This window comes from Geotrypetes seraphini, chromosome 19, assembly GCF_902459505.1.
Source record: "Geotrypetes seraphini chromosome 19, aGeoSer1.1, whole genome shotgun sequence".
Taxonomy (NCBI): Eukaryota; Metazoa; Chordata; class Amphibia; order Gymnophiona; family Dermophiidae; genus Geotrypetes; species Geotrypetes seraphini.
Window position 1 is genome coordinate 3806030 of NC_047102.1, and position 23452 is coordinate 3829481.

At 41.9% G+C, this 23452-nt stretch overlaps 1 protein-coding gene across 5 annotated transcripts in view; it reads right to left on the reverse strand.

The window, feature by feature from the left end:
- Positions 1-14180: 14180 nt before the first annotated feature.
- NELL1 (neural EGFL like 1) overlaps positions 14181-23452 on the reverse strand; it is a 291095-nt gene continuing 281823 nt past the window's right edge. For all 5 annotated transcript variants that reach the window (XM_033928928.1, XM_033928927.1, XM_033928925.1 and 2 more), the window contains 3 exons: positions 23097-23273; positions 18650-18874; positions 14181-16266 (listed from right to left, as the gene is read on the reverse strand). In XM_033928928.1, the coding sequence (XP_033784819.1) occupies positions 16216-16266; positions 18650-18874; positions 23097-23273 (453 nt within the window). In that variant the 3' untranslated portion in view covers positions 14181-16215. The remainder of the gene's footprint in view (positions 16267-18649; positions 18875-23096; positions 23274-23452) is intronic.

Consider the following 23452-nt stretch of genomic DNA (forward strand, 5'->3'; position numbering starts at 1 on the left):
GACAACATTTTCGGGGACAGGGACAAATTTGTCCCCGTGCCATTCTCTAATCATAACCTCTTACACAGTTCTCTTAGGGTCACGATCCCAATGCATCACCTTGCTGTGCCTTTCCCAACAGTGTGGTCTCTTTTTGTGAGCCTCTAGCCACGGTTAAAATAACTGAGAATTAGAACATTGTATAAGACATTTTTGCCTGTGGTCTAGTAGCGAGATCTACAGTAGAGAATGACACGGTGACAAAATTCATCACCGTTCCCGTCCCCGTGGATAACCGCGGGAAACCATCTTCATGTCATTCTTTAAGGAGAGAGGGAAGAATCAGAGTATGAATGGCCACAACCACTGACCCGCAAGCTTTGCTTTGAAGAATGGGGTAGAAGGACTGAGGTTGAAATAGACACTAGAAAATGACATGGGATTATTTCCCGCGGTTATCCGCGGGGACGGGAATGGTGATGAATTTTTTCACCGTGTCATTCTCTAATCTACAGCCTCAGCGCCCTGAGGTTGTGGGTTTGAGCCTTTGTTACCCTGGGCATGTCCCTTAATCCCCCCATTGCCCCAGGTGTATGAGACAACATAGAAATAGACTGCAGATAAGGGCCACTGCCCATCCAGTCTGTCTACCCCAATGACCCTCCCCTACCTATCTACTTTGAAGAAGATCCCACATGTCTATCCCATTTGGCCTTAAAATCAGGCACGCCGCTGGCCTCAATAACCTGAAGTGGAAGACTATTCCAGAGATCAATCTCCGTTGAGAGGCGGCTTATGGAATTTGGAAAATGGTCTTTGCTTAAATTGAATGGCCACTTCGGTGGTTGCACAGAGCGTGTTTGTTTTCATGGGATCGGCACACAACTCTTCCTGGGTTGGAGTTTGAATGGAGCGGAAATAGTGTCGGAATACATGCATGCATTTGTGTACATTATGTTTTTATTTTTATTTTTTTCAGTTTATGAATTATTTTTAATCTTATTCATGGTTTTGCCACTTGTTTTTGTTTTATTCTATTTCTATCATTTAAATTTCTCCAGAATTCTTTTGATCAACGGTTCCTCCTTCTGCATATATTCTTTTCTCTCCTTTCTTCTACCTTCTAAAGTACATAGTTCAATACAGACTTGTTAGAATGTTTATTTACCTATTTTTCCTCTATCTCCACTTTTCATTTCTTTATTACTCTCTAGGTACTTTAGTTAGATTGTAAGCCTTCGGGACAGTAAGGGAATTTCTAAGTACCTTTCTTATTTATAATTTTAATGTATATTTTCTGTAAACCGCTTAGAACTTAACGGATGTAGCGGTATATAAGAAATAAATTACATTACATTACATTACATGACACAGTTACACCTTGTTCAGAGCAGTGCGTCAGTGTTGGTGTGTTAATGAGGCTGTATTTGGGAGCCTCTTTTATTAAGGCACACAGATACCAATGCCTTTGATGTAGCATTCCTTTGAACGTTTTACACTAGTATTTTTATATTTATCCCTCATATACGACTTGCAAGCTTGAAACCTATTGATGCGGTGTACAATCAGATTCAGATTCTATGGGTATAGATTTTTTTTCTCCCTAGAGGGCTAACAATCGAGAGCCCGGTCTGTATCATTTCCAGCGGTGGCCAATCCAGGCCACAAGTACCTGCCACAAACCCAAATAGTAGCAAAATTCCAGAATCCCAAAGGGTTGCAAGATTCCAAATAGAATCCCAAAGAGTATCAACATTCCATGCTACCCGATCCCAGGGCAAGCAATGGCTTCTCACATGTCTGTCCTCAATAGCAGACTATAGACTTTTCCTCCAGGATCTTGTCAAAACATTTTTTTAAGTCCAGATACACTAACCGCTTTCACCAGGCAACAGAGGGTTAAATGACTTGCCATGGTCACAAGAAGGTGCCATGGCAGTTTGAACTGGGCTCCTAACCATTAAGCTACTCCTTCACTCCAAATTCTACCCAATAAACATCTTTTTTTTCTTCTTCTTTTTTTTTTTTTTTTTATGAAAGAAAGCCTTTATACATTGTCAGCCATTTTAATAAAATATACACTGGAGGTCTCAAATGGCAAATAGACGTGAGAGTAGGTTGAGTGACATTTATTCCTACCAGGACTTCCTTTCAGTATATAAATTTTTTTTAGCATCCAATGTAGTTCTTAAAACCCACCTTTCTTATTTGAAAACTCTTTGGCTGAGTCCATTCTACAGAGAATTCCTTAAACAAATAGTCCTACTCGGAAAATGTAAGATGTACTGACCCTGAATAATGAAAACACCTCATGCTTCACTGCACTTGGTGACATGACAAGTTAAACTTCATTTGCTGTAGTCTCAGCCATGTCTTATTTGCTCCTTAAAAGTATTTACATTTAATTCATTATTCTATCTTTTTTTTAAAAAAAAAAAGAATGTCCTTCAAACCACAGTGTCTGTCACAGCTAAGGCTCAGCCAGGAGTTTGTTTCTTTAAAACATTGATAACATATGCAGAAGTCTGATGTTCAGTTCACAGCGGTCAATGGAAAGCAAGTTTGCTATTCAAGGTAGAGAATGACACGGTGACAAAATTCATCACCGTTCCCGACCCCGCGGGAAATAATCCCAAGTCATTTTCTAGTGACAATTTCAACCTCGGTCCTTCTACACCAGCATTCTTCAAAGCAAAGCTTGCGGGTCAGTGGTTTTGCCCAATTATACTCTGATTCTTCCCTCTCTCCTTAAAGAATGACAAGAAGATGATTTCCCGCGGTTATCCGCGGGGACGGGGACGGTGATGAATTTTGTCACTCTGTCATTCTCTAATTCAAGGATGACATGAAAGTTTCCAAATGAAATATGGCAAAAAATATCTAAATATGCAAGTCATATCTGCATGTCAACCTTTTTGTCTGGCTTGTTATCTGGTTAGCACTCTATAGCTACTAACGGGGAAATTCTATAAAAGATAGAATTGGGCTTAGGCATCCTAACCCTAGACACAGCCTATTTATGCCAGGGTTTTCTTGGCCTAAATGAGTGAATCTATGTTAGGCACCTAAGCCCAAAACAAGTGCCTACATAACAAACACAAGAACATAAGAATAGCCTTAATGGGTCAGACCAATGGTCCATCAAGCTCAGTAGCCCATTCTCAAGGTGGCCAATCCAGGTCACTAATACCTGGCCAAAACCCAAAGAGTAGCAACATTCCATGCAGAATCCCCAAAGAGTCGCAAGATTCCAGAATCCCCAGAGTAACAACATTCCATTCTACCGATCCAGGGCAAGTAGTGGCTTCCCCCATGTCTTTCTCAATAACAAACTATGGACTTTTCCTCCAGGAACTTGTCCAAACCTTTCTTAAAACCAGCTATGCTATCCGCTCTTACCACAACCTCTGGCAATGCGTTCCAGAGCTTAACTATTCTCTGAGTCAAAATATATTTCCTCCTTTAGGTTTTAAAAGTATTTCCCTGTAACTTCGAGTGTCCCCTAGTCTTTGTAATTTTTGACGGAGTGAAAAATCGATCCACTTGGTCCCATTCTACTCCACTCAGGATTTTGTAGACATCAATCCTATCTCCCCTCAGCTGTCTCTTTTCCAAGCTGAAGAGCCCTAACCTTTCCTCATACGAGAGGAGCTCCATCCCCTTTACCATCTTGGTCGCTCTTCTTTTCTAGTGCCACTATATCTTTCTTGAAATAAGGAGACCAGAATTGAACGCAATAATCCAGGTGAGGTCACCCTATGGAGCGATTCAGAGGCATTATAACATTCTTAGACTTGTTAATCATCCCTTTTTTAATAATTCCTAGCAACTTGTTTGCTTTTCTGGCCGCCGCTGCACATTGGGCAGAAGGTTTTATTGCATTGTCTACGATGACGCCCGGATTCTTTTCTTGGACGCTAACCCCCAAGGTGGACCTTAGCATCCGGTAACTGTGATTTGGGTTATTCTTTCCAATGTGCATCACATGCCCATGAACCACTCCCTAACCACACCTACTTTCTGGTGGGCACCTACTATCCAATTAAGTAGAATTAATGTCAATTATGAGTTGCTGTGTTAATTGCCAATTATCAGCGCCGATCTAGGGATCTAATGTAAGGTGCCATTTATAGAATTGGAGTCTAACTCTGATACCTTCTAAGCTTTGTCCATGGACCACATTGGTACTGTCCAGATAGTGGAAAGGCCAGTTTGTGCCACTGAATATATCTCTCTTGGGCACTTATCTAGTTATCAGCATCTGTTAACCAGATAAATGCCTTTGAATATTGTCTGGTTTATTCTTAATTTGCTTTTCAAGCTTTTAAGTTGAACACATCCTGAGAGTGCATACAAAGAAATAAAGGAATCACTTGCACTAAATATTATAGTATTGGGGCATCTGCCCAATACCAGAGAATCATTCAAAATTGCTTAGAATTTTGCTCAGTTTGGCTATTAAAATTATATTGCAGAATTGGAAAGACACATTAATTGTGGAATATATAACCTGGTGGAATAATGTGAGTTTAACTGCCAAATATGAGTGTGTCACTGCAGAAAGATCCAATGCTTTACATAAATTTACTAAAACATGGGAACCACTGGTATCCTATAGTCATGCACCTGATAAACCAAATGATTGATTTGCCTGAATAAGATGTACATCCATACGGTTCCTTTTCTTGTATTTATGATAGTATCAATGATTATTAATTTATTGTTTTTCTAGTTTTGCTTGATTTAGGGTTTTTTTTTTTTTGTTATTCATACATATGATCTATTTTATTTTGTATTGTGATGAGAGTCTTAGATGTATGAATTTATTTTTTATTTTTTTAACCAATAGAAATTTATTGAACTCAAAGACAGGCAGAAAAGGAAATATCCCACAAAACTATTTTACTATATTCTTCATGAAGCACATAATATAGGAAATTGATTGGGTGGGACGGACTTCGGGATGGGGGGTCTGCACTTTTTGCATACTAACTGTTTGACCTAGACCTTTAAACTTGGCTGTGACTCTACAATTCTTGGAACCAGCATGCGAAGGATTGACAAAGTGTTTAGTGCAGAGCATTCAGTGTGACAGCCTGCGCTAAAAACCGCTTCTGCGGTTTGGTAAAAAGGAGGGGGTGTATTAACCATTATCACAGGACATCAACTGTTCGAATGCACTAATTGCCATGTTAAACTGCTAATGCAGAAATCACCATTTTTCATTTATTAATTTATTAAGATTTCTATCCCGTCCTCCCAACAACTCAGAACGGGTTACAAAAGGACATTCACAGTGTAGGGTGAGGACATGAAGCTAAAGTCAGGGACTACAGAGGACAAAAGAGCTAAAAGTGGGAGTGTATGGTACAGTGGTTAAAGCCTCAGCACCCTGAGGTTATGGGTTGAAATCCCTCGCTGCTCCTTGTGACCCTGGGCAAGTCACTTAATCCCCTCATTGCCCCAGGAACACTAGACAGAGTTTGAGGGAAATATAATAAAGTACCTGAATGTAAAACCACTTAGGATATGTGGTATATAAATAGATTGTCATTATCATAAAAAAGGAAAGCGGATACTGATAGAAACATACAAGGGGACAGTTTCCTAACTAAAAAGGGACAAGAGGTTAAAGATAGTAGCTTTCAAAGGAGTCACTTCATTCAGTATCTTTGGCAAATAGGAATGACATCGAGGACCCTTTTTAGAAAGCACAGTCAATGTGACACAGCCCATTCAGTTCCTATGGGCCGTGTCATGGGCATCAGAATGGGGGTGGCCACAGGGGCCTCCCCACAGATTGGCGGTCACTGTTCCGTTATGGGTCTACTCCCCCCCCCCCCCCAGTGCTCTATTTTTAAATCTTCAAGCAGCCGCCGTGCAGTGTCAATGAGCAGACCGGCCCTGGAACCCTTCATTCTACTTCCAGGCTCAGGCCTACTCATTGACGCTGCGTGGCAGCTGCCCGATGATTTAAAGGTATAGCACTGGGAGGAGGAGGGCGGGGGAGTCGGGAGCTGGTGAGAGGTCATGCTGCAGGACTCCGCAGGGGCCCAGGGTGGAGTCCCTGGCCCCCCCCCCAAACAAAACGGTTCTGCTGCCTATGGGCTGTGTCATACTTGCGGCACCGGGACTTGCTAATGTGGCTTTGTAATAGGGGCCCTAGGCATGGAAGAAAAATTAAGGGTAAGTGTACAGATTTGACTACTTGGAAATTATACAGGCTTTATAGGATTTCTTAGCTTTTCTTCAGATTTATTAAGCTGTTGAATTCCCCTAACCAGACAGTATCTATGTGTGTCAAGTCTAATTTAGAATCGTCAAATTAAAAAAAAAAAAAAAACCTGTTGAAGTTTAATTTCATTTTTATATCTGATAATTTGCACCGATAATGAGGTAGCCCTACTCATGGCATCTGGTAATTTCTGTATTACTTTGTGTGAAAATATCAGTTTGAGCAGTAAATACCATTTTGATCTGGGTACAGGAAAAACCCTTTTTTTACCACCTTGTTCCGAATCTTGTGACTTTCCTGAAATGGTTTGGGTTCTTTATCCTGGATAGATATAGACCCAATGGTCTTCCTATGTACTGCAGAGGATAATGATGAAAAGATTATGAAGAATGAGAGAGTTCATCCAATTAAACAAACCTTCACATGTTCTCTCAGCACAAATGGGTCTATTCACCACACTAACACTGTCTCTTTCTTTACTTGTTCTGGGCATTTTGGGCCAAAATTCTGGTGAAGGACATCATGTAGACGTCCGGTGGGGAAATGTTGAGCGTGATTCTATAGATGTACTATAGAGAATCAAAATGCTTCCCCTACTTGGGTAGGATTCAAACAAGGACTGAAGCTTTTTGTATAATTTTACACCATTGGGGATTTATGCATATTTATTGGGGATTTATTCACCCAAGGCAGGGCACAGTAAGTAGTTATGACCATCAGGGACCAAGGTTGCCCACCCCTACACTAGACGGAGTGAGGAGTGGCCTACTAGTTAGATCAGTGGGCTGAAAACTAGGGAAGCCAATGTTCCAATCGTACTGGCCTTGGGTAGCTCTTGCACATTTTCCTTAGGGATATACAGTATTCAGGGAAATTATTTTTTGATTTGCCCTTTCCCCATTTGTTTATAAATTCCTTTTAATAAAAATGTGTTGATATGCACGCAAAAATCACATACTAACTCCAAAATTAGTTTTACTTAATTTGTATCATTTTTAACCATTGTAAACCGCATAGAACTTCACGGTCCTGCGGTATATAAACTGTTATTATTATTATTATTAAAAAGCGCTAAGCACTCAGCCTATAGCGCCATGTTGAGAATCACAGCCTGCGTAAAGATAGGTACCAGAAATGTAGGTCAGGGGTTTTACAAACCTACATTTCTGGTGCCTATGCTAAGCAGCGCCAAACATCAACTCCGCCCATAACCATGCCTCTAATGACATTCGGCACCGGTAAGCATCTGCGTAGATGTGATTCAGGCACCTTTTATTGTAGGTGCCTCGCGGCGCCAACTTTTTCTTCTTAATTAGTTTTTAATTGTTCATTAATGGCTTAGTCAATTACTGCACCATTAATGGCCAATTAAAACACTCAACTTAGGCAGCATTTGGGCCTTCCAAATGACACCATTTTGAGAATCCAGGTCTTAATGAAATAAGAGAACATTCTTTTCAGCTACAGTGGCAAATAATGCTCAGAATTTAGGAAGTTGGTTGGTTGGGCTAAGAACTTTACAGCACCCCCTCATACTTTTTGGGTTTCTGTCAGGTATTTGTAACCTGGACTAGTCACAATTAGAGACAGGATACTGGGCTAGATGTACCATTGGTCTGACCCAGTATGGCTGTTCTAATGTGAGCCAAGTATAGGACAATGAAGCTATTGTGACATCACCAATGAGGCTGGCTCTTATTGGTGGAATGAGGCATTATGACATCACAATCTCAGCTCTGGAATGTTGCTATGAGGGGGGAGGGGGGTGCTGAAAGTTTCTCAGCCCAACCAAAAAGAGAATGACGTGGATATGGTTCAATCGATGATCTGAAACCATGTCAAAAGATAGAATTTCATTTCTGGAAATTGGCAGTTAATGATATAGGATAACGCTCTTTTCCGCTACAGTGGCAAAATAACGCTCAGAATTTAGGAAGTTGGTTGAGTGGGCTGAGAACTTTTCAGCACCTCCTCATATATTATTCACACATACTTCTACTCATGATCTGTACTCAAAAATGCATTATAAAGCTACCTTTGAATGATGACAAGCAGGCTTTTCTGAGCCTGCCCTATCTGTAAATATTCTTCCGACCAATAGTTCTCTAACAGTAGCAAAATCCTATATTGAATTTGAAAATGAGACATGGAGCATCAGTTATCAATCCTACCCCCCCCTTCCCCCCCTCCCCCAAAGTGACACCAGGATTGGATTTCATATATTAAAATCAATGCAAGAAAAGTAATGATGCAACACCGAGTTTCATTATTTGAAATGGGGGCTTGCTGGTGTAGTGCTTTTATTTTCAGAATGAAAATGTGGGTTTTTTTTACAGGTTTATGGAGACATGTAGAAGACCAGGAAATTTTAAAGAATACTTTAAATTTATAGAACTTCTGTTCTGTTTACAGTAGAAATAAGACACCATTCTATTGTTGTGGGCTAATCTTCTGCTATTTGAATCATTTCTGGGACTAAACTGCAATTATTCACAAAGATATGACTTTTCAGCTTAGACAATGGAGCTGTTATCCTGGGTTTGCTTTCTGCATAATTCACAAGGAGCATTTGGTTCATGCAATAAGAAGATGATAATACTGAGATCGGCAAACAGAACACAACAGCAGGTCTGGAATGTCAAGGCAGAATGCGTCGATGTCCAAATATTTTAACAGGTTCTGGGTTCTGCATCTCCGAGCTTACAGGGATCATATTTAACATGTACGCAGCCAAAACCAAGAATTTTGTACATTTTTGTCTTGGTTTGGGATTCTTTGTGACCAGTAAGTAGTCCAAAATTTAGATCTCCATCAAGAATGCAATGAAAAGAATGAAACAGTACGAAATACTTCCTTCAACCTTCTGCTCAGACTAGTAGCAAAGTCTTCTGTAATGATATATAACTAGGGTTTGGCATAGCCTACAAATGGGGAAGGTTTTGGGATGTAAGCCCCTAAGGCCCTCTTTTATTAAACTGCGGTAAAGGCTTCTACCATGGCCTGGGGTGCTAAATGCTTTGATGGAGCATTTAGGGGAAAATTCTAAAACCAGCACCTAAATTTAGGTGTTGGTTGGCGCCCTGCCAATGGTCAGAAAAGGCAGGGTTGAAGTGCCTATTGACGTCCAAATAAAAAGTGTCAAAGTAGATGTGGCCAACCCCTGAAGTAGTGTTAGGTGATTTAAAGCAGCTACCCAGCCATGAATTACGCCAAGATAGGCGGCTGAAATGTAGGCCTTGGGCACCGGTTACAAAATTGTAGCTTTGGAGGAGTCCCTGCTGCTCAGTTGATGGGGGAATCCCCCTGTCACTCTCGGCTGCTAAGGTCTAGCGGCCAAGATAAGCAGCTGAAATGTAGGCCTGGGTTTTCCACTACCTATCTTGGTGCGATTCTGTAACCAGAGCCCTGGAATGATTGACAGGAGATCAACGGCCGCTTTTAACCCTTTCAGGACCAAGGGACATATTTGTCCCATAACTTTAAAATCCTATAAATTTTGATTGGGATAGTCTACAGTTCTAAATTTGATATGTACGGATTCTATATGATACTGCCTTTATGTAAACAAACTGGTTCCGACATTCATTCATTAGCGTCGTTGCCAGATTGACGAGAAGATTCACTTGCCACACTGTCCATAAGCCAGAAGTTTGATTTTTTTTAAAAAAAAATAATGATATTTCACAAAAAAAATCAATTTTTTGGCATCTGCAAGCCCTTTTTACCATAAAAATGTCGTCAAAACCACAAAAATTGGCCTACGATCCTTATGGTCCTGAAAGGGTTAAGGCAGTCACCGATTTAGGTGCCGTTTACAGAATCCGGCCCTTAGTGCTCTAGGCTACCATGGCTCAGTAAAAAGGGAGGGGAGGTAAATTAGTTAAGGCAGGGGTGTCCAATGTCGGTCCTCGAGGGCCGCAGTCCAGTCGGGTTTTCAGGATTTCCCCAATGAATATGCATTGAAAGCAGTGTATGCAAATAGATCTCATGCATATTCATTGGGGAAATCCTGAAAACCCGACTGGACTGCGGCCCTCGAGGACCGACATTGGACACCCCTGAGTTAAGGAATCTCATACATCTCAAACCATGGCTCAATGTAGAAAATAAATTTACCACTGAATTCCTAAGGATGCAAAATAAACAAGTCCATTTTCAGACACAAAGCCCTTTGGTAGAAGTTGGTCTGCTAATCTGGCTAAAGTATGTGAAAACCCTTACCCCCCTCTTTTACTAAAGTGCGCTATGCTTTTTAGCGCACGATAAATAGTAACGCATGCTGGACGCTAACGCCCGCATGTTATCCTATGGACAATTTAGTGGTTAGTGCACACGTTGATTTAGGGCTCCTTTTACAAAGGTACGCTAGCGGTTTTAGCGCGTACTAAAATGCCGCATGCGCCAGCCGCTACCGCCTCCTTTTTAAGCTGGCGGTAGTTTTTCGGCCAGCGCGTGCTAATCCGGTGCGGGCGCTAAAAACACCAGCGCACCTTTGTAAAAGAGGGCCTTAGATGTTACAAAATAGAAATGGAAGTTAGGAACGATAATGACATTCCTACAACGTGCATCTGTTTTTTTTGGGATTTTTGGCAGTGGCAAGCACCTTATTTTAATTGCCCATGCTGACATTTAAATTAATATGTATATATTTAGCATTGTTGAAGAAGGTCTAAAGCAGTGATTCCCAACCCTGTCCTGGAGGAACACCAGGCCAATCGGGTTTTCAGGCTAGCCCTAATGAATATGCATGAGAGAGATTTGCATATGATGGAAGTGATAGGCATGCAAATTTGCTTCATGCATATTCATTAGGGCTAGCCTGAAAACCCAATTGGTCTGGTGTTCCTCCAGGACAGGGTTGGGAACCACTGGTCTAAAGTACATATATTCAAAACAGTGTTAAAATGCATGGCAGTGAATTTTCAGGGACAGGTTCTCTCCATATAAAGATAACCAAATAACCCTCTCTTTTATGAATCTGCCCTAGAGGGTGTTTTTTTTTTTTAGCACAGGTTGGTGAGGTAAATGCTCCTAGGAATTCTTTGAGCATCGGAGCATTTACCGTGCCAGCCCAAGCTAAGAACTTCTAGCACAGATTGATAAAAGGTGACCTAAGTATTCTAAATGTGATGTGATTTTTAGTCTGCCTATTTGTGTAAATTAGGAAAAGAATATGCAGTCCTAAAACTTATATGAATAAGTTTTCCATTTTATGTTATGACTGCTAGTTATGTGGATAGTGAGTGAGGCTTTAGCATTGCTGAGCATACCTGAATGAAGCTGATCAGGTAAATTTATCCATAGAAACAGAAGCATATGAAACAATGACAAAGAAAGACAACTTATCCAGAATTCGGCGGCTAAACTGATATACAGTAAACATAAATATGACCATGTCACACCTTTACTGAGTTCCCTTCACTGTCTTCCTGTTTACTGGCAGATCCAATTTAAATGCGCAGCTATAATTTTCAAAATCCTATATGGTATTTTTTTCTCCTTTGGTTCCTGTCTCATTTAATTCACAAGAAATCCCGGAGGATTGGAAGATAGCCAACGTTACGCCCATCTTTAAAAAGGGATCAAAAGGTGACCCGGGAAACTACAGACCAGTGAGTCTGACCTAGGTTCCGGGGAAAATGTCAGAAGCACTGATAAAAGAAAACATCGATGAACATTTTGAAAGAAACAAACTTCTGATAACCAGCCAACATGGTTTCTGCAAGGGGACATCGTGCCTAACTAACTTATTGCACTTCTTCGAAGGAATTAACAAACGGATGGACAGAGGAGACCCCATAGACATCATATGCCTAGATTTCCAAAAAGCCTTTGACAAGGTGCCTCATGAACGTCTACTCCGGAAACTGAAGAACCATGGGGTGGAAGGAGATGTACATAGATGGATCAGAAACTGGTTGGCAAGTAGGAAACAGAGGGTAGAAGTGAAAGGCCACTACTCGGACTGGAGGAGGGTCACGAGTGGTGTTCCGCATGGGTCGGTGCTCGGGCCGCTGCTATTTAATATATTCATAAATGATCTAGAAACAGGGACGAAGTGTGAAATAATAAAATTTGCGGACGACACCAAACTATTTAGTGGAGCTCGGACTAAAGAGGACTGTGAAGAACTGCAAAGGGACTTGAACAAACTAGGGGAATGGGCGACGAGACAGCAGATGAAGTTTAATGTTGAGAAATGTAAAGTATTACATGTGGGAAGCAGAAATCCGAGGTACAACTATACGATGGGAGGGATCTTATTGAATGAGAGTACCCAAGAAAGGGACTTGGGGGTAATGGTGGACATGATAATGAAGCAGACGGCATAGTGTGCAGCGGCCGCTAAAAGAGTGAATAGAATGCTAGGTATAAGCAAAAAGGGTATTACAACCAGAACGAAAGAAGTTATCCTGCCGTTGTATTGGGCGATGGTGCGCCCGCATCTGGAGTACTGCATCCAGTACTGGTTGCCGTACCTTAAGAAGGATATGGCGTTACTCGAGAGGGTTCAGAGGAGAGCAGCATGTCTGATAAAAGGGATGGAAAACCTTTCATATGCTGAGACATTGGAGAAACTGGGTCTCTTTTCCCTGGAGAAGAGGAGACTTAGAGGGGATATGATAGAGACTTACAAGATCATGAAGGGCATAGAGAGAGTAGAGAGGGACAGATTCTTCAAACTCTTGAAAAATAAAAGAACAAGAGGGCATTCGGAAAAGCTGAAAGGGGACAGATTCAAAACAAATGCTAGGAAGTTCTTCTTTACCCAACGTGTGGTGGACACCTGGAATGCGCTTCCAGAGGACGTTATAGGGCAGAGAACGGTACTGGGGTTTAAGAAAGGATTGGAAAATTTCCTGCTGGAAAAGAGGATAGAAGGGTATAGATAGGATAACTGCACAGGTCCTTATCCTGTTGGGCCGCCGCGTGAGCGGACTGCTGGGCACGATGGACCTCATGTCTGACCCAGCGGAGGCATTGCTTATGTTATGTTCTTATGTTCTTAATTCTAGGAGCTCTCAAAAATCTAAATTTTGCTTTCCCACTGTTAAAATAATAAAAACTATGGCCAACTTTTGTCGATCATTTTCTTTTTTATTCATAAAGGTTTGGAATGACCTTTCTTCTATAATTAAACTTCTCTCTCATCTACCCACTTTTCGTAAAGTACTGAAGACATATTTATTTCAGAAATTTACTAATGAACCTTCTTTTTTTTAAAAAAAAATCAAGTCATAAAGATAAAATTCTGGCCTAAAAGATATAGTTTCTGTTCTAATCTCCTACATAATTTTATTAATATTTTGTTAACCAAGTCGAGCCCTCCTGTTGGGATGAATCAGTATAAAAAAAAAATCAAAGATTAAATTAGATTGGATTACATATGGCCTATCCAGTCTGCCCATCCATATCAACTAATAAGCTCTATAATTTCTTCTGCTCCCTTTCTGTTTCTCTCATGCTTTCTTGATTTCAAATATTTTGATACCCACTGGACAGGACTCAACGAGGACCTTGGCTTTCTTTCCTACTACAAACAAATTCAAACTGCTTTGTCACCTCTTTGGGATAGATTCACTAAGGACACTGATTATGTCCCGACCACTTTGCGACCCCGATCCGATCCGCACATGCAAATGAGGGGGGAATGGCATGCAAATGTAAGAAGGCAGCGATTCACTAAAAAATTTCATGAACACCGACTGGGCTGGCTGATCAAAAAATAAGTGATCGCTGAGGACCTTTCCGCATGCCCTGCTCTCTACCTCTCTGCTCTCTGCCCCGACTCGCCTCTCACCACCCTGTTCTCTGTCCCGACTCTCCTGCCCTTCCCCGCAGTGCGAGCCCGTGGTTTTAACCCATGGGTTTCAAGCAGGTTAAGAACAAGTTCCGATACCGCATAGGGCGGAGCGCGGCCAAATCGGCCGAAGCGTGTGCGAGCTGAGTAGGGGGGAGGGGGGGCGGAGGGGAAGGGGAAAGGCCAACCAATAGAGAGGAAGCGGGGAAGGGGGGGAGTTAGGCTAGAATAGCGGGAGCGGAAGGGAGGTCACCCTTTCAATCCAGCGATCGCCAGGGAGACCAACGCGGCTTTCCTCACCTGCAAGAATTCTCCTCCACTACTCAGAGCTCACAAAATAAAAAAACAAACCAACTTCAAAAGCTCTGTAAGCATGCACAGACCATCTACAGGCAAAGAATATGGTCTGCGCATGCATTGGGATCACTGTTCAGTGATCTGTGTGATTGGTTGGGGAGGGGGCGTGATTCCAATCGCCCCCATTTGGATTCAATCGCGTCGTGAATCAGGCGGCCGGCAACCTCACAGATCGGATTGGATCCGTGAGATTAGTGAATTTAGCCCTAGGTGACTTGCTTCCCAATATGCAAAGCATTGCAGCGCTGGAGAAAAACTCAGGAAGATTCACATCACCATCGCACTGTCCCTGAAAGCTATTTAAGATTTCAATAAACATCAGTCTTCCAGCTTTATGTAGCTACAGGCAACACAGCTCTTTATCAACATTCACAACTATACACTTGCAAAATACCTTGATTTAAAAGTCTTGCACTTCATTTATGTGCTTAAAGTTGAACACTTCCTCTTGGCTTAAAGAAAATTACAAATCATCGCTGCTACATCTTTGAGCCTTCACATGTCATCACTTGTGTGTTTGTACCCTGAAACCTGCTGCCATGACTAATCTTCACACTGGCTGCATGCAGGTCATTTTTCTTTTGCGTCGTGACTGCATCCCGAAGCCCTATTATTGATTGAAGATTCCATTTAAATAATCTAGGAATTGAGGTCATTGCTATTCACACTGCAAGAATTATGAGATTGCATTGCAACTATGCTTCCCCTAATGTTTATCACATCCATGGCTAATTCTAGAAGGCAGGCCCAGCACAAACCCTGGCCTTGGCAGGGTTTCTCCTGAACTTTTCCGACCTTTGAGTTAACCTGTAAATGCTAGACAATGAATATACAGACAATAAGTGAAAGTGCTGACATCCCTTTTCAGTTTGATAGAAATTGGTGAGGAAGGACATGACTGCGGGAGAGGAAATGTAAAAACTCTTGTGTTTTAATCTGGGCTCAACTGGTTTTTAAATTGTGCACCCGATGTTATTCTAAATCCCTTCTCTGAACCCCTGTTGACCAGAGATTTGTTCTTTTATGGTACAGAAATATGGGTGGGCACCGGTTGAGGTGTACAGCTAGACCAAGACATAGGGTTTATTCTCTCGGTCACTGCACACAGAATTCACCAGTTGTACACAGCTTATATATCCATGTGCTCGCAACAGCCGCCATAAACTGAGAATTATCAATCTAACTTTCTTGCACAGTTTTAATCCTTTGAATATGTGTTTAGATGGTGCTCCCATGTTTAACCCCTTTTGTCATTGCATCATAGTGATGGTCTAGATGTCTCGTTAATTGGACTGAGGGCTGGTGATCTTCATTCAGCCTGTGAAAATCATCTTGAAAATTTTTGCAATGGTTCTCAGCCATGAAATTTACGTATTATGAAATATAACTGTACATACATACATATTTTCATAAATATACTTGACAGGGACCGTGGAGATAAGTGGACAATGCATGGGACACAGTAGCGGCCTTCCTGGTAGCATGGGAATCCAAACTGAGGTGTTGAGTTTGCAGCATTGTATCAATATACAATTTAAGTCAAAAATACTTCATGGCTTACTATGAAACAACAAACGTATCTCTGAAAGCAGTAATAGGAAAAGTAGGTGATTCACAACACTGAAACCTTTAACAATCTTTAGATGCTTTGCACTGTGAGTCACCCAAACACAGTTGGTGAGGATGAACATAGTGACAGGTCCGAAAGGTAACTCCCAAAATGTCTTCCACTTCCTGGAGACTCTGGTATTTTTCTATTGTATAAAACACTGACTCAATCTCATTTGTAGATGGCGACTGCATTATCAGTCTTCCTCACTCAGAAGCGTCCACAGTTATTACTTCAGTTATTGTGAAGACATGCTAAATCCACTGAGCAGCAAACATTTCCATTCTGTTGGATCAATCAAACAAACCATTGGTTAGATATTTTTTCTTGATATGGAATAATATTCATTTCAGTTATACAGAAATTTAGAAACATGTGGCCCAAGCCATGAATTTTCAATGGCCCTATCTACTGTATATTAAGGGTGGGTAACTACAGTCCTCAAGATTTCCACAATCAATATGTATGAAACCTATTTGCATACAATAGAAACAGTACATGTGAGACAATCTCATGCATGGTCATGGTAGAAATCTTGAAAAACCCAACTGCGTTTTGGCTCTCACAGACAATAATTGTCTATCTCTGATCTAGATACTACTTGGGATCTAGCTGCATACTTGGGACCTGGGTTGGCCACTGTTGGAAACGGATACTGAGCTTGATAGACCTTTGGTCTGTCCCATTAATCTGGGCTTGATGGACCTTTGGTCTGTCCCAGTATGGAAGCTCTTATGTTCTTATGTGAGCCAAGTATGGGACAATTGAGCCATTGGGATATCACTGATGAGGTTGGCTCTTAGGCATTGGTGGAATGAGGCATTATGACATCACTATCTCAGCTCTGGAATGTTGCTACTCTTTGGGTCTCTTTCTAAATCAAATACACATGAAATCAAATCTTTTTAAAGAATAATATCCAACCCAAATATTAGTTAAATATAGAGGTAGAAAGATCTAAGTATATTTAACAAAACATATTTTTCAGTAGTATCAGCATAATTAAATGCCTTTAGATATCACATTATATCTCCCTTTACTGAGTAAAACTGCTGATACACTAGAAGTAAACATTCATTTAGTGGAATCCCAAGTGGCTAATAAACCAGGAGGGTGATATATCATACAATGTGATACATTTTCAGTGCATAGGACCTCACATGTGCATGTTGAGCCATTGAGTCGTTGGACGTATTTTTATGTCATTGGATGAATAAAGATTCCTATATTATCAGATCCATTGGAGGACACTTTCATTAGTGCACATCATTCTGATCTGGACAAATCCACTCTGCCTTAGGACCTCACATAACATACGTTATCCCAAGTCCACATTCTGTTCTTATTTTGCAATATGTAATTATCTATATCACCATCTCCATCCCACCCTTACAGCTGTGTAGCAAAACATATTGTTGATCTAAAAAGAAGCAATTGATAGCTGTTTATGTTTTTTAGAATGATAAAAATGATTTTATTCTTGCTGAGCTAAATTCTCGTGGTTTCTAACGCGCTAGTTCAGCAAGAATAGTATCCCCTGATGAAGGTCTGGTTAGACTGAAAAGCTCGGAAAAAGCGTCGGGCAGATGGTCTCCACAAACAATTTATCCTGCGTTGACCTGTGAAAAAGCCCTTTCGAGAGGCGAAAACGGGTCCCGTCGTGGATTTCGTGAATGAAAATCAATTCACCGAGCAGCAGGAGCCATTTGCTGTCGTCGTTTAAAATAAAGTCCAATTTTATTGGCTTCTCTATAAGCAACTCGCTTGAGCATCCATAAAACAAGTAGAGTGTTATGCTCACAGCAAACCACCATTGAAAATTTAAACAATAATAATAATAGAAAAAGAAATTAAAGTTAAAAAAATAAGAATAGTGGTGATGGGAGAAGTTTTTGGTCAATGAAAGGGACTTGAACCCGGTTATATGCAGACTAAGTTTATCCTGAATGGAGAGTCTGCTGGGTTTCCGAGACCTTTTCCTCTCCTGGTATTACTTCAGTCTTTAGTTTTACATGAGGTCTTTCTCTCGATGTTATGAAATGTATATAGACCTCAACATCCATTTTTGTGATTTGTTGTGGGTTCAAATTCCACACTGCTCCTTGTGACCCTGGGCAAGTCACTTAAGCCCCCCATTGTCCCAGGAACATTAGATTATGAGCCCTTCAAACTGCTTTGAATGTGGTTGTAAAACTACAAAAAGGCGGTATACAAGTCCTAATCCCTGTCTCTGAAGTCATAATGCCTGGCAGAAGCCCAAACAGTAGCAACATTCCAGAGCTGAGATTGTGATGTCATAATGCCTCATTCCACCAATAAGAGCCAACCTCATCAGTGATGTCACAGTGGCCTCATTGTTCTTTACTTGGCCCACTTCTGGAGTGCTTTTTGCCACTTGAGTTTATATTCTATAAAGAAAAGTGAGCTATATTATATGAAGTATACAAGTGAATTGTATGAATATTGAATGATTATTGTATACTTGTTATGAGATATGAAAATGAATAAAGAATTGGAAAAAAAAAAAAAAAAAGAAAAGTGAGCCCTTACTTTTCTTTATGGAGTAGGCTTGAAATAGGCACCTGTTATATAGAATTCCCCTCCTAATTCCCTTTTAATTAGTGAGGCATTTGGGCTCCTCAAAAACAGCACCGTACCAGCCGCTTACCTTGCATTTACAGGTTGTACACGGTGATCCAGCCATTGTCCACACTGATCCACTGAGCCGTGTTATTCCATAGGAGTCTAAACATGTTTTTCTGATATCATAGGCCACGTTGTCCGCTAAGCAAGGGTCAGTGACACACCGGGGACAGCACTCGCCTTCGGAAATTGCTATGTATTCACAACTCAGGCTAGCACAGGCCAGAGGCCAGCAGTCTACCTCTCCTTCCTGCGGAGTTAAAAATAAGGATTTGTTCCAGCAGTCAAATTATCCAGACGACAAAGATTTATCCACCGGAATAAAATAGGAGAAATGTCATAAGGAACGGCACCTACCTCATCCACAGTGAATTTAAACACTCGGTGTGCTGCAGTAATGGATTGAATTAGCTAAGGTACTATTTCTTGATCCATAAATTCTGCCTATGTGGAAGATGCGTCAAATAATAAAAGGTTGAATCCCTCACTGAATAGGGGGCATGGTGCATGGGAAAAGCGGATAGCGTAGCTGGCTTTAAGAAAGGTTTGGACAAATTCCTGGAGGAAAATTCCATAGTCTGTTATTAAGAGATGGGGAAGCCACTGCTTGCCCTGGATCGGTAGCATGGAATGTTGCTCCTATTTGGGGTTCTGGAATCTTGCTAATCTTTGAGATTCTGGAATGTTGCTACTCCTTGTAGCCTCCTTCAACAATCCGCTGAGACTTTGAAGGACCTCTTCCTCCCTTACATTCATTTGATGTAACTTTTCTCTATGTTGTCACTTAGGCTTCCTCCTTAATGTATTGTAACTGCTTCCTCTCTTGCAACAATGTAACCCTTCTCCACAAGGGTTTTTTTTCCTTCTGTAACTCTCCCTCTTATGGTGTGACATAACTTTTCCCTATGATGTTGCATGGACCTCTTATCTTTTAAATCACCTTCAACCTATACTGGAGTATAGTGATTAAGAAATCCCAATTAGATTAGATTAGTAGTAGCAGTGGCGTACTTAACACAGCCGAAAAGGGTTTAGTGTAGGATGTGCCGAAGTGTCCCACGGTCATTTTACAATGTGCGTGGGCAAACCGCGTGCAAAAAATGTATTAATTTTTTTTTTTTCTCTGAAGAGACATGTCTGGGGGCAGAGAGTGGGTGTCTATGCTTTAATCATCCAGGGCATCTGCATTCACGCATGCTAACTGATTAATGCAGGTGGGGGTAAGGGTTGACGCGCTAATCTTTTGTAATGGTCACGTGCTGATGGCAAAATTAGCCCTTGGTCATTAGTTTGGAAGAGAGAAAAATCAGCCATTTCCTGGCCGCTTTAAAAAAATGGCCTTAGCACACGGGAAAGATCCATCTGAGGGCGTGCCGAGGCCCTTGTTAGCACGGCTTAGTAAAAGGACCTCGTAGTGTTTGGGATTTATAATTTGGGTCGCAAGAATTATTAAGAAGACACAGAAACATTTCTGAACACTTTATTAAGAGATATGTTCTATAATTAAAACCTGTGAAATTGAATGCTTATGTCACCTCATGGTGCTGGTTCTGTCACTTCTTTTAGCACAATTTATTCACATTTATTTCAAATAGTAGTTACAGTTATTGCAAAGTTATAACCATCTGTTATTCGGTGAGGGTTAAGAGCATAAGAATAGGCTTACTGGGTCAGACCAATCGTCCATCAAACCCAAAAGCTCGTTCTCTCAGTGGCCAATCCAGGTCACTAGTACCTGGTATTTGATAGTTTTGATTTAAATTTCTGTGGGTGTTTTTTTGGGGGGAAGGGGGGGCTTTGTTAATATAGTAACTGGTCCCGATACTTAGGCCTTTCTCCTATATGAGCTGGAACTTCTGTTTCAATGAAACAAATCTGATACGTAATCAGGGGAAAAAAAAATAGGGCATGGGAGTCCGATGCACACTCGTGGCTGAAGCACTGAAATTTGATTTTGAAAAATTTGTCTAATCCTACGCCTGCTCTCCCACTGATTCTCCCTGCGAGCCTAGACAAGGCACTTTATCTTCCAGGGCTTCTGTTTACCCAGCTGTAATTGGATCAGGAGCAGAACGGGGGTTTCTGCTCCTGTCTGCTTTTGGATGCTACCATTCAGTGCTGAGGCTAGAAATGTCACCATCCAACTATTACATCCAACGCTAGGACAAAACAGAGGATTCATGGCATTACCTCTTTGCAAGCACTATAAACCACTGTTGTATCTTTCAGTTTGCTGCGTAGACAATGTGCCGACAGAGAGGCTTTTAGCAAATTCTTTAACGCACAATTGTTCGTTAATGCTTTTTTTATAGGGCCCGACTCACCTTGATGGAGGATGTATTGTAAATTTAAATCCTGATGCTTGTTTGTCTTTTTCGATCGTTTTAAGCATTATGTATGTCTGACCTTATGTAAACTGCCTAGGGATAGGCGGTATTGAAATCTTAAAAATAAATACCCTGCTAGAAAATGAATACAGAATTCAACTGGAGTCTCGATGGAATGTTCTGAAATACAGTATTTTAACAATTCTAGAGAACGTGGCTAGTACAGAGCATCCAAACTTCCAGGGTTGGGGCCTTTGCATTATGGGCATATTAGATTATGGGTTCAAAACAGAGGTGTAGATGGTCTGCAATACCGTCCAAGAACAGAAGCGAAGGAGCGGATCACAGATGAACTGATTATAAGGTACCACTGACGCGCCAACAAACCCGCAGCGACATTTGCGCAGACTAATGCGTGCCGCCGCTTCTGCCGGTTTCAGGCCTTCAGGTTTGTGCTCTGAGGGGGGTGGTGGGGGGAACCCCCCCCCCCCCACACACACACACTACAGTGAAAATTCCTGAAGAAAGGAGAATGAGAGTTTTCAGTGTAGTGAGGGGTCCCCCACACCCCCCCCCAACGGCAGCGCCAGGACTGCTAAGTGTAGTAATAGAGGGTTCCCCCCCCACACACAACCCCCTTCAAAGCACAAACCTGAAGGCCTGAAACTGGCGCACAAATGTCATCACGGGATTGTCGGTGCGCTTTTGACGGGTCACCAATGATAAACTATATTAAGTCAAAAATACTCAACGTGGGCCATGTTTCGCCCCTAACTAGGGCTGCATCAGAGGGTCTATCTATGGATAGAATGTTACAAACTTACACTCTAAGTTATACTTGTAAACAATCAGACGTACTTTAAAACGCCTGCAAACGATATTCAGTGTGGGGTCACAGCTCCTTTGTTCGGATTAGAGGCGGTATTTTCTCAAATACGCACCACACTACGACCTCCTGTTAAAACACAGCACTAACCAAGAACCTTCAATTAAGGACAGCTGCCTTCGCCTCTGTACTCTCAGAAGTATACAGTCCATTAGGGATGGGCGGTCGGAAAATGTTCATTTCCTATCGATTCCTGTGTCATTTCCAGGAATGTTTATTTTGTCCATTTTCCTTGGCCTGATTTTTGTACTGGGAGCACACGGTCGTTGAGTGTGCACTGTGTGCAAAATGGGGGCAGTCTTTGCATACAGGGCCAGATTCAGTAAATAGCGCCCCATTTGGGGTGCCAAGAAAAACCGATAAAAGGTGATCTGGGCTGAGCACCCTTCTTTGGGTTCATAGACAACCCCGCGAAAGACAAAGGCGCGCGCTGACAACTGAGCGCAAGACAGAGGCGCGCACCGAAGAAAATTACAGTTTTTAGGGGCTCCGACGGGGGGTTTTGTTGGGGAGCCCCCCCAGTTTACTGAATAGAGATCGCGCCGGCGTTGTGGGGGGGTTTGGGGGGTTGTAACCCTCCACATTTTACTGTAAACTTAACTTTTTCCCTAAAAAACAGGGAAAAAGTGAAGTTTTCAGTAAAATGTGGGGGGTTAAAACCCCCCACACCCCCCACAACGCCCCCACAACGCGGCGCAATCTCTATTAAGTAAAGTGGGAGGGTTCCCCCCCACGCCCCCCCGTCGGAGCCTTAAAAACTGTAATTTTCTGCGGCGCGCGCCTCCACGCTGAGCTCAATTGTCTGCACGCGCCTTTGTCCCGGCGCGCTTTTGACCTGACACCCTTCTTTGAAGAGTGGATAGTGCCAGTTCCTGTACCCAAACGTACCAAAACCAGGAATAAATCCTGGCATGCAAGTCAGGCACGCTTCCCCAAATTCTGTAACCGTGCCTGTAATATTTTGGAACACGCCTGACCCGTCCCATTTCCCCCCTATGTCTACCTCCCCTTTTGGGCTGCACACAAGAGGATTTAGGCATTACACACACATCTCCAGATGAATGCCAATTAACGCCCCCTCCTTTATACAAAATCCAAGGGATAGTGTGCAATTTTTTTTTGAAAGAGTGCACACTTTAATCAGAACACAATAAAAATACATTTTCATTATGTTTCTGCTCAATCAAACGCCCATCCCTATACTCCACCAGCACAGGACTGCTATACATTCCATAATTATGAATTCTAGTCGATGATACCAAGCAGCGGCATTGTTGACAGCTGTGCGTCCAGTTGTCCCCATTGCGGTACAGCTTATGCCCGTTTTGGTCCAAGCACCGACTGGTAGCTCTCGAGTCACACTCCGGGCAGCAATAGAGATCGACGCCGGGGTTCTGGCAGTCGCACACATTTCTTCGGCAAAATATTTTTCCGTCCTGTTGAACAAAGCAGTTAAGATCGATCAGATGTTCATGGTACTGCAACACTGGCTGAGCGCTTGCATTGCCGGTCAGTTCTTAAAGCAGGCTTCGCTTGCCACTCACTCAAAAAGCTGTATTACAGGAGAAAGGATGTTGTTTTCTCCTTTGTGCAGATACATTATTCAAACTATTTC